Source organism: Tachysurus fulvidraco, chromosome 17 (genome assembly GCF_022655615.1).
Source record: "Tachysurus fulvidraco isolate hzauxx_2018 chromosome 17, HZAU_PFXX_2.0, whole genome shotgun sequence".
Lineage (NCBI taxonomy): Eukaryota > Metazoa > Chordata > Actinopteri > Siluriformes > Bagridae > Tachysurus > Tachysurus fulvidraco.
In genome coordinates this window covers 11,911,135-11,923,928 of record NC_062534.1, presented here as the reverse complement: position 1 = coordinate 11,923,928, position 12,794 = coordinate 11,911,135, and the positions used below count along the sequence as shown (strand labels likewise).

General features: G+C 41.6%; 1 protein-coding gene across 1 annotated transcript in view; it reads left to right on the top strand.

Annotated features, from left to right (window-relative positions):
• The first annotated feature begins 6,277 nt into the window (after window positions 1-6,277).
• Window positions 6,278-12,794, top strand: part of LOC125139119 — a 28,726-nt gene continuing 22,209 nt past the window's right edge. Inside the window, exon 1 of the mRNA XM_047802067.1 lies at window positions 6,278-9,236. Within this exon, the coding sequence (XP_047658023.1) occupies window positions 7,467-8,426 (960 nt within the window). The 5' untranslated portion in view covers window positions 6,278-7,466 and the 3' untranslated portion in view covers window positions 8,427-9,236. The remainder of the gene's footprint in view (window positions 9,237-12,794) is intronic.

Below are 12,794 nucleotides of genomic sequence, written 5' to 3'. Positions count from 1 at the left end.
AATTGTTGAATAATAATTCATTCTTCAAACATTGGCACAATAATGAAATATCTGATGTAAAAGATTTGATGGTTTTTAGTGTTGGTCTTGACCTAAGTCTTGGCTTATCGTCTCCTATACTTATCATGTACTTTTAGAGTGGTGGTCTTGACTACAAGTCAAGTAAAGAAGCTTTAATTGTCATTTCAACCATATATTGCAGTACACAGTGAAATTAATTCATCATTAAGTAGTATCTGCTGTGCATTAATATTAATAGTTCTGTTTTCAGCAACTATGGATAATATATAGCAAAGTTAATATAACTTTGAAATTTTTAAATCAGTTTTGCCGTCAAAGCCTCTTTGTGCCATTGCCTAGTAAGTTAGCTCCATGATCTTTCAGGTTACTAAGACCAAAGGTTGTTTTAAGCTTTCATTCATTATCAGTTTAATTAATTCTAAGGTTGTTACAATTCTTGTAACTTGGAGACAATCATTCATTCAACACTACATGAATGAATAATAATAAAATCACATTTGAAAGTGGAAGAATGTAAAATAAATAAAAAATAAAAAAGCATGCTTGTACTGCCATCAGGTGGTGCTTAGATTTAATGACATCATTATTTATGCTGCTGTTAGAGAGACCCACTCATCAAAAACTGATCTGAATATGACATAGAATGATGGGGTCGGAACGAAGACCTCTGGGAGATACTGGTGTACACATGGCCTTTTTTATCAGGCTTAATGTCTGCCTGACCTTATCAGAGGTATTCTGACCTAACACTTTTCTCAGTTAGCATTTACAGCACAAAGGTTAATGGTAGGAGTCTGGATTCTGAATTAAGGTCATGGGGAGAGTTTGGGCCTTGTTATTGACTCCCACGAGGAGAAAGATTATCTTCAAAGACTACTGACAGGAGTGATCAAAGTCATTTGGAACTCTGTTAACAATACCAAAAAAACATTACAGCTCACAGATCTGTTAGACCTTAATACCATTTTAAGTACTGCATTAAAATGCACAACAATGCTTTGCTGTTAAAAGAAAGGCTTTCTCACCCATTTATGTTTGCTTCCAAGCATAAAATTATATACTTCTGAATTATAAAGCAAGAAAACATATGCAGAAAATTATGCTGTAATGTACAAAAATGCTTGTGGATTGCAGTATGATATACAAAAATGTGTAGATTCCACACCATCACAACATCTTATTTAGTGTTTTAGTCTATCCTTTTTAGTGTGTTATGTGAAAATGTAAGAGACTGACCTATTTTATTTTCAATCATTTGGGTTTTCAGTACTTATTGTTAACAAAAATAAACCTTTACCAGCCATTAAGCACTTAATTATGCAGGTCAATAGGAAATTCAATATTGCAAATAAAATATGTACATACTGTTTTACTGTTAAAGACCTTTGTGTGATTTCTGAAAAATAATGAATAATGAATAAGGAACAATAATGATGGTAAAATGTATTTAACAAAAAATCACTCATTCCAAAAGTATAAATGTATGTTTTAGGTACTCCTCTCATGCATCATTTATTGACCTGCAAATATAAGCACTGTATGGGTGTTTGACTGAAAATGGAATTATACGCTAACATTTTTTCTAAATTCATCTGTCCTACTATCAGGATCTTGCAATATACCTACAAAGCAATCTCATCTTCACCTAGGCTAATGTAACACTGTCAGTGCATTCCTGAGTTTCGATGACATTCGTTGAAGTTTTTAAATGTTCTGGCCATCTTGGATTTTCACTTCCGGGGCAGTGGCCATTTTATGTTACCAGGCACTAAATAAGGATGCTACCTGCACATGGTTATTTGCCAGATGTTTTTTTCAGTCCTGCTAAGTCATCCCTCCATTGATCCTGTTCCTGCCCTGCTTGGTTTCGTTTCTGCACATTCCTGGTTCCTGATTCTGCCTGCCCTATAATACTTCTGCCTGGTTTGACCCTGCCTGGTTTTCTAGTTGCTAGTTTCCTGCCTGCCCTGTACTGCCTAGTTTTTAGTTTGGGATTTTTGGACAGTTTTTTTGTGTTTGTCTGTGTTTTCAATTATTGCACTGCCTGGATTATTGAACTGTATTTTAAGCCAGCTCATATTAAAGATTTAATTTGAAATTTGATCTGTGTCTTGCAATTAGGTCCTCGCCTGCCACCCCTGACAGTACCATCTGGCCAAGACAGGGACCCAGCAGACAGACACTCAGAGCATTTGCACTCTGTCCCAGACTTCTGCCACTCTTGAGAGTCATCTCCAGGACTTAGCTGCTGTAACTCAGGAACAGGTACGTCACCTCAGCATTTTTCCTGCTGCCACCTCAGCGTTTTCCTCTGCCTCATCCCAAGCACTTTGCCATTGAACCAAAACTCTGTCTGTCATTTATAATGCAGGGCTCTGAGATCTTCAAGCTCCAGCCGGCGTCCTTTCCATCTGACCATTCTAAAGTCCTCTACGTTATCTCCCTGCTTTCTGGAAAAGCCAAGCTCTGGGCCATCACAGAATGTGAAAATCAGACAGCCGCCTGCTTCTCATTCCACACCTTCTCCAGCAAGCTGGGTAAGGTTTTTGACTAGACAAGCCCAAAGCTTAATGCCACACAGACTCAGTTTGAGGCCTCTCAAAGAACCTGATTTGTTCCACAGTTTGCCATAGATTTCAACACGGACACCATTGACAGTGAGTGGAACCTGAGGTCTCTCCCCTGAAGTGAAGGATGAGCTAACTGCCGAGAACTGCCATCTGAGTTTGATGATGTAGTGGAATTTTTTTACTTTAGAGATGTTCACATGAATCTGTCCTTCTATGCTTCTGTATTTCCCATGGCTGGTAGTTATTGTGACTAGAGATTGCAGTTGTTTCTTCCTAAAACTGCTTTTAATCAGACCTTTCCCGTGAGACCTTAGTTGTTCCCGTGGGATTAGTTTAGTCAGAAGATGAGCAGGCGATGCTTCTAAGCCAATGGTGGATGATGTTTTGGCTTTTACATGTCCTGTTTCATTTTTTCCGGTCTATAAAATCCTGATGTTATCAGTAATCGGGCCCCTATCTCTCTGATTTTACACGTAGAGTGTTGGGTCCTTCTGCAAAGCTGAACGCAATAAACCGTGAAACCTTTTTTCTGCCTATCGGGTGTGATATTTTATGCTTTAATTCTCTCAAACCTCAAAACTTCCACAACAGTTTGGCGTTGTCGAGCAGGATTCAGCGTTTGAGAGTCGACTTTGGGGATTCCTGGGGAGGCTTGCAGCGCTCGAGCCTTGAAAGCTGTAAACTTCACCTCGAACCGCAAAATTGGCTATGAGCGTGAGAGGACTCGGGAGTTCACCGTGAGCCACCTCAACGGGGGGATCAAAAGAAATTGGACATATGGAAGGTGAGAGAATTTATTTTTATTTGTGTTAAAGAACACTGCTTAATCTGCTAAGGTTGTAAGGGGTTTTTTTTTTTTTGAGAAAACCATAGTTGAATTCATTAATGTTGAATAGTGAATATTGTTGGTTGTCTCTGTGTAGAAAGGGCTGTAAAGACAGGATTTAGACCTGGATCTGTCGACAGGTCAGTGACCTGGATAGGCACCTAGTGCAAGGCCTAAGAATAAAAAGTAAAGCATGGCACTAATCTGGGATTAGGTGTTAAAGTTGTCTTCTATGCAAGATTTTGAGAAAACCCACCGCTAAGAGCTGGCGTAGACTCTGGCGTAGACAAAGCAGGTTGGGGAAAAAGAGAAAAGGCCAAAACAAAAGATGACACACACATAGTGCAGGCTTTCTGGTGCAGAGACTGTCAACAATAAACTAAGATAGTCAGGGGCAACAGTATATCTAAGAGCAAGCTCAATAAAAACCCAGTGTGTGTCACTGGGCCGAATGTGAATTATATGAGTAATAATTATGGTCCGCCTCGATGCCCGATGACGCCTGAGATAGGCACAGGCTCCCCGTGACCCGAGTAGTTCGGATAAGCGGTAGAAAATGAGTGAGTGAGAGTGAGTAATTATGGTCCATATTCTGTCACAATTGTTGTGGTGGGTGACGGAGTGTGGCTTCCCAGACGGCGGCAGTTTTAGCTTGAAGCAGTTAGATTTGCTGAAAGGCAACCTGACCCAAATGGAAAGAGATAATGTTGGGAAGAAGAAGAAGAACGGGGTAGAAATAAACTGGACAGCTTTTCAGATGTGGAAGTTAGAGGCTGAAAAAAGGTTTTAAAATGCACAATGTACTCCAAAAAGCGTATCTATACAATATTGAATACACAAAGTACAATAAGTAGCTCACAAAGTCTCCAGTGTCTTAAGTCTTTTTCAGATAATCCTGACCTGGATGGACCGCCTCCTCTGTCTGGCAGCGGTTGCGTCATGTAGGCAGGTGTGCACGGATCCGGAGCCAGCTTGTGTGGAGCCGAAGAAGAGTCCACCCTCCCCACTGATCGCGGATCATACATGCCAGAAAGAAAAGCAAAAGGAGACTACTGAACCTGTCAGAGAAGTTTCGACTCCAGAGGTTAAAGAGCAAATTCAGAGTGTGATTACAATGCCCATGGTGGAACGGGGCCGGATGGAGACCCCATGTTAGTACAGAGGACATTGAGCATGCTCATGAGAACCTCCCTGACACGAGAGAAGTAGGGGGGGGGTTGGTGTGGAGTTACCAAGAGCAGGAAAAAAAGAGAGAAGAGCAAACAAATTTCACACAAAGTTCAGCTGACAATGATGCAAGCCATGAGGAGATCTCAAACACAATGGAGAGGGCCTTCCACATATCGAGGAAGAGGGCGATATCGATCACTGGGCAAGGGAATGCCCTAAGAGACATGATGAGGAAACTGCATGACCATCAACATCTCAGGTTGAGGAGGTCAGTCCTGAAGGGATGGGTGAGTCAAAATCTTTGATGCTATGCAATGAGGAAATGCTTCAGCTAACTTCTGATTGAATGATATTGATTTTCTTGAAAAGAAATATACTCCACAAGGCACATATGCAAAATACAGTTTAGATACCTACAAGCACCTGCCAGTGCACACATTGAATGTAGAAGGGAAAGGCATTGTGTTTTTAGTAGATTCTGGTGCAGGAATCTCTGTGATCAAATTACATGAGTTGAGTGAGATACCAAAAATGAGTGGTAGATCCCTGAATTCAGCTGGAGCGTCTGGGATTATCGTGAAAGAAAAATTTACAGCACCCTTAAGGTGTGTTGAGAATAACCAACAGTCATTCACATTTTCTTTTCTGCTATCTGAATGCTGCCCAATTAATTTGATGGGCAGGGATTTGATCTGCAAATTGGGAATAAACCTAATAAGCACCCCAAACGGATTGAAAGTGTGTACAAGTCAAATAGGTGAATTTCAAGGCATTAAGTGGGACCCTAGACCTCTGTTGTATGTGTATGAGTGGGAACTCAGCACCTCTGCTGTGAATTCAGTGAATCAAGCACTCATAGATAAGGCCCATGATGTCACTAACCCTACATGCACACAATACATGAACAAACATGATGATCTGGAACACTTATACTAATTTCAATAAACACTGTAAGGTATATAATGTAGTCGAAAACATTGTGAGATTTATTTTTGGTGCAGGAACTACATTTACCTTTGTGAATATAGTTGCTTTAACGGTTGCACAGCAACGCTGATGCTCTGTAATATCTCTTCACATTATCGCTTTACTAAAAACAATCAAACAACTTAACTACTTCTTAATTGAGACAAATGGATTATATATATATATATATATATATATATATATATATATATATATATATATATATATATATATATATATATATAAATCTTTCAAAAACCATCATTCTGTATGATTTATATGCTGCTTCCCTCATGGAGCCCGGGAAGTCACCATTTGTTGGTATTGCTATATTTAATTTGTGGAGACATTTTAATCCCTAACGAACGATTTTTAAATGTTTTTATTCTTTGTTATTCAAAGCTTTTTGAGCTTTGTTATTTCAGTTCTTTATTCAAAAGAGGGAGCAAAAGAAATAACACACATAATTAAATATATTCCAATATATTGTGTTTTAATCTTATATTAATGTGTTACATAGAAACATAGACAAGCATAAAATAAAAAATAAAGGTTGTTCCCATAAAGCTCATTCCAGAAAGATCATACTGGTTAATCGGCTACACCAGCCCCGTTTTGCTTGATAACACCATGACTATGCTGGCCACCCAGCTATACCAGCACTGGCCAGCATTATACCAGCACTATACCACCATGAACCAGTGAAAACCAGCCTGGACCAGCATGGAATTCATGCTGGTTTATGCTGGATTTTTCAGCAGGGAAGGGTATCACGCCAGTATTTAATTCACTGCTTGAAGCTGGAGTGATCGTGCCATGTGAAACCTCCCCAGTGGGAACACCTATTTTTCCAGTGAGAAAACCCAGGCCTCTGGGAGAACCAGAGGAGCGACGTTTTGTCCAAGATTTGCAAGTGGTGAATGATGCAGTAATTCCAAGAGCTCCGAATGTGCCAAACCCTCACACATTCTTGTGTCAGATTCCACCAGAAAGCAAGTGGTTTTCTGTGGTAGACTTAGCTAATGCTTTTTTCAGTGTACCAGTTCATCCAGACAGCCAGTTTTGGTTTGCGTTTTCTTTCAATGGAAAACCGTACATTTTTACCAGATTGTGTCAGGGATATTGTGAATCTACAACTATTTACAATGAAGCTCTTAAAAACAGTCTTGAATCTCTGACACTGACCACAGGATCAGCAATTATTCAGTATATGGACGATTGCATGATTGCACCACCACCTAAAGAGCAATGTGAAAAAAGACACTATTGCGTTACTTTGTCAACTAGCGAAGGAAGGTCACAAGGCGAGCTTATCAAAGCTGCAGTTTGTAAAACAGCAAGTGAAATTCTTGGGGCATCTGATATCAGAACAAGGCAAAACTATTGAGCAGAACAGAGTTGCAGCAATACAAAACATTCCAAAGCCTAACACAAAAAAACAACTGATGTCATTTCTAGGCATGTGTTCCTATTGTCGAACTTTCATATCAAACTATGCAGTCCTCGAAGCACCCTTGAGTGCAATTGCTCATGGGAAATTTCTACAGGCCCACAGTGCACTGACTTGGACACCAGAGGCAGAAATAGCTTTTGTAGATTTTATAAATGGCTTTACAAACCACCCCAACATTGGAAATTCCAGATCCAAACAAATTGTTTGTGCAAACAGTTGATGAAATAAGTTGTTGTATGACATCAGTGCTATTACAAAATCATGGTGGGAAATTGAGACCAGTAGCCTACTTCTCTGCTAAATTAGATTCAGTAGTGGCAGGCTTGCCTATGTGTTTAAGAGCAGTAGCAGCAGCTGAGAAAGCAGTTAATGGTTCAAGAGATATTGTGGGATACAATGAACTAACTCTTTTGGTCCCACATGCAGTGTCACTTCCTCTTCTTGAACAGAAACAGCACATATGTCTGCAGCACGATGGCTGAGATATCACACTATTTTGCTTGACATGCCAAATGTGAAAGTAAAATGCTGTACTGAATTAAACCCTGCAACTCTTCTCGCCACAGTAGCAGATGGAGAACCACACAATTGTGTTTCAGTTGTAAATGAAATTTGCAGTCCTAGGTCTGATCTGCAGGAGAAACCATTGCAGAATCCAGATCTTGAGTTTTTTGTGAATGGATCATCCTTCAGAGATCAGAAAACAGGCCACAACTGCGTAGGGTATGCAGTAGTTACACAACATGAAACGATTAAAGCAGAATCATTACCAGAGCATCTTACTGCACAAGCAGCCGAATTGGTTGCTTTAACAACAGCATGCAGGTTAGCAAAAGACAAAACTGTCACCATTTATACTGACAGTAGATATGCATCTGGGGTAGTACATGATTTTGGTACATTGTGGAAAAACAGAGGTTTCCTGACTTCTTCAGGTAAAGCAATCATGCACAATGGCCTTATTTCTGAGCTCCTGGATGCAATCCTGTTGTCAAAATCTATTGCCATATCTAAGTGTGAAGCACACACTGGGAAACATGACCCCATTTCACAGGGTAATGTGCAAGCAGATGCAGCAGCAAAATCAGCTGCGCAGAAACAGATTCTTTCATCAGAGAATGATGAAACTTTGTGTATGTTGAAAGTATGTACTCCCACAACAGATCTCAAAGATCTTCAATCACAATCTACAGCCCAAGAAAGAGCCACATGGAGCAAAGCAGGAGGTGTGGTAAGAGATGGGGTTTGGTACGGCCCTGATGACAAGCCATGTTTGCCAAAGAAATTGTTTCAGTTCTATGCTAAATTGGCGCATGGGCAAGACCATATGGCAAAAGGGGGGATGTACTGTATAACAGTGTCTCCAGATACTGGCACATTAAGGGCTTTGCAAACTATTCATTTTGTGAGAAATGTATAGTGTGTGCGACAAACAACATTGGCTGAGGCGTTAAAGTCTCCCACCCTCCGCCACAGCGACCATTTGAACCCTTCCGATGGATTTTATTGAATTGACACCCAGTGAAGGCAAAAAATACTGTTTGGTGATAGTGGATATGTTCTCTAAGTGGGTGGAAGCTTTCCCCACTTCCAAACAGGATGCAAGAGCAGTAGCTAAAGCACTCTTGTCTGAAATTATCCCTCATTGGGGAATCCCTGAGAAAATCAGTAGTGACAATGGGACTCCATTTGTAAACCAAGCACTTCAACGGGTGGGAGAGTACTTAGGTATACAGTAGATCTCAGACAACACTGTGCATACCACCTTGCCAGCGGAGGGGCAGTAGAGCGAGAAAATGGTACTCTAAAGAATAAATTAGCCAAGTGCTGTGATGAAACAGGTCTATCATGGGTAAAGGCCCTGCCCATTGTATTATTATACATGAGAACAAGAACTAGAGGGAGAGTGAATTTAAGCCCGTTTGAGATACTGTTTGGCAGACCTCCAAATACAGGAATTGAGCCTGGACACACACCTAGGTTAACCACAAGCCAATGTGAAGATGAAATGCTGTGTTATTATGCAAACCTGTCCTCTGTTTTGTCTCAAATCCATAAGCAGGTGAAGGAGGCACTGCCTAAGGTGACACAAACAGATCTGCACAGTCTCAAACCAGATGACTGGTGAAGGATTTGAGGAGGAAAAGCTGGAGGTTCTGGGAGAACTGATTTAACTGGTACCACTGTATGTCTACGGACTCTAATGTGTGTGATGAAATGAACATTCAAGGTAAATCAAACAAGAGTTAACACATTTGTTGCACAGCCTCCTCCTAAATTAAACTACACACACTGTTTTGTAGGAACAGGAAACATACCGTTAGGTAATATCGCCAACCGTAGGTGCACTCATTTATATTACACATATTCAGATGACCGAACTGCCCACAGGCAGAGTTTTCCCTCATTCATCCATCTGGCACCGGCACATTACTCAGGGCTGATGACTGGTACTGGGTCTGTGGTAAAAGTGTGTGTCTAGCCCTACCTGGTAACTGGGGAGGAGTGTGCACTTTAGCAAGGTTTAGGTATCCAGGTGTGGTCATAGCTCACTGACGCACACCAATAAAGCAACCCAGGAGAGACGTGTCTGATAATGACTTTCCTCTGCCAGAACATAGACTGAAAAGTAAACTGAGTAAATTCTTTGATTCCTTCTTCCCACAGTATGGGATGACTCAGGTATGGAATCAACTAGAAGTCACACATTATCGGCTTGCCACTTATATTAACTCCACTAATCGGGCAACCGAAGGTATTAAACAGGAACTCACAGCCCTTAGATTGACTGCTAAACAAAATAGAATGGCCTTAGATATTCTATTAGCTAAAGAGAGAGGTGTATGTGCCCTGATTGGAGATCAATGTTGCACCTTCATTCCCTCAAATGATAACGACCATGGGTCTATCTCAGATGCACTGCATGGTATGCACAAAGTAGCAAACCAAATGAAACGAGACAAACATGGAGATAATAGTCGGGGACTTTGGTATACACTGTTTGGACAGTGGACTCCCTATCTATCAATGATATTCCCAGTGATTGTGGTATTAATCTTATTATGTTTGTTTGGCCCTTGCATATACAAATGCGTTCATTACATCATAATGTCCAATCTAACGACCAAACAACTTATGAAACTAGACGATATTGACGATAACCCTGAATGGATGACTATCACTGAATTTGCCCAGACTGATCCATAAACAGACAAAGGTGAATACGGACAGTAGAGACTGTGACTTATAGTGAGGTTACAACAAGATTAATGCTTAATGCTTTGCCTGTAACTGCATATTTTTTATATACAGTACAGGTCCTGTCCCCACAAAAACAGCATATTATCCACTAAAGATCATTTATTTTATGAAGCATTCATGAGAACCCTACAGGGAAAATGATGTGAGATTGTACATGATTAAGCTTAGCTTAAGGCTTAATGATTATATTCTAGCTGATTAATTGAATAACAATGTTGTAGATTAAGTAGTTGATTAACAATACTGATATCTAGCATTTACAGTTTAGATTTTGCTACAGATTAATGATTAGTAAAATTTGTGTATTTTCACAGGGAAAAAAGGGGGGAATTGTAGTGGAAATTTTTACTTTAGAGATGTTCACATGAATCTGTCCTTCTATGCTTCTGTATTTCCCATGGCTGGTAGTTATTGTGACTAGAGATTGCAGTTGTTTCTTCCTAAAACTGCTTTTAATCAGACCTTTCCCTTGAGACCTTAGTTGTTCCTGTGGGATTAGTTTAGTCAGAAGATGAGCAGATTCTAAGCCAATGGTGGATGATGTTTTGGCTTTTACATGTCCTGTTTCATTTTTTTTCCTGTCTATAAAATCCTGATGTTATCAATGATCGGGGCCCTTCTTCTCTGATTTTACCCGTAGAGTGTTGGGTACTTCTGCAAAGCTGAACGCAATAAACTGTGAAACCTTTTTTACTCTTGCCCATGCCCATCGGTGTGATATTTTATGCTTTAATTCTCTCAAACCTCAAAACTTCCACAACAATGATCTCTTCACCCTGGCCACCAGAATTGATTGACATATTGAAGAGCACCACCCTGAGCTGAAACAGCAACTCTCCTGGCAGCATAGAACCCAGCCAGACTCACTCCAGTCTCCTCCTCATTCAGTTGGGAGTTGAGAACGAGCCTCTGTCAACCATTCTCCCGGTCCAGGCTCTGGATGGCCATGTACTCCACCGGGCATTTCGTCGCACCTAGTTTGTGGGAAGTCGTGGCCTAAAGAGAGTCTGAATCCTACCTCTAAGGTTGTGGGTTCGAGTCTTCGGCCGGCCATGACTGAGGTGCCCTTGAGCAAGGCAGCGGAACCCCCCCCCCCCCTCATCTGCTCCCCGGGCGCCATAGCATAAATGGCTGCCCACTGCTCAGGGTGTGTGTTCACTGTGTGTGTGCGTTCACTGCTGTGTGTGTGCACTTTGGATGGGTTAAACGCAGAGAACAAATTCTGAGTATGGGTCACCATACTTAGCCGTATGTCACGTCACTCTCACTCTCTCACTAAGCTTCTGCTAGTTTCAGCAGCTGAGAACCACCAAGAGTGGCTGTCGTTCCTCCTAATCCCATCCTCTCAGGCCCCCATCATGTTTGGTTTCCCTTGGCTGGCAAAACATAGACTTACATAGAATGGGCCAGTGGCTAAATCCTGAACTGGGGAACACACTGCTCCACACACTGCCTCAGCTCAACTTCTCCAGACCCTGCTCCAGTTTCTGATATACCCCCTACTGACCTCTCCTCTGTCTCCACCATTTTACAGGTACAATGATCCTGGGCAAATCTTCAGTAAGGCCAGGGCTGGATCTCTACCGCTGCATCATCTCTCAATTGCACTATTGACCTCCTGCATGGTTCCATGCCCCCACAGGGTCACCTGTACCACCTGACAGCTCCCGAGATAAAGGCCATGAGCAAGTACTTCCAGAAGTCTCGTACTGCCAGAATGATTCACCTGTCCTCATCCCCAGTGGAGCCTTTTTTTCTTTTTAGTGAAGAAAGACAAGTCCCTCTATTCATGCATGGACTACTGTGGGCTTAATGCCAATAATCTATCTCGACAACACCCTAAACTTTTCCCGCTCCCTGGAGGAACATCAACCATGTCTGCTCTGTGCTCCGGCACCTTCTCCAGAATCATCTTTTCTTAAAAGCTGAGAAGTGTGAGTTCATGTTTCCAGAACTTACTTCCTGGGATTCATTATCTCAGTTGGTAGTGTACAGATGGACCCTGATCGGATAAAGGCTGTGAAGGACTGGCCATGTCCAGAGTTCCACAAACAACTCCAGCAATTTCTGGGAAATGCCAATATCTATCGGAGGTTCTTCCAGAGCTATAGTTCCATTTCCACACCCGTACATCAGCTCACCTCCACCTTAAAGCTGAAAGTAGCCTTTATCAGACTTAAGGAACTGTTTACCTCTGCTCAGATCCTGACCCTGCCGGAGCCTGCCCATGGGGTTATTGTGGACACGAATGCTTCTGACCTGGATGCTTCTGACTCAATACCCCAAAGACAACAAACTCCACCCCTGCACTTTCTACACACAGTGTCTCAGCCCCTCCAAGCAGAACTATGCTGTCGATGAGTGGGAACTGCTTTTCTCTAACCAGGAACTGGAGGCCTCTGTCCCCTCCACCATTGCCCTGGTCAAAAGTTGCTGACATTTCTGGAGAAAAGCTTGTATGGGCCTTCTCAATTCTTCAAGGAGAATCTCACAAGGGCCATCTGGCACCCCAGTCTGGATCTCATCT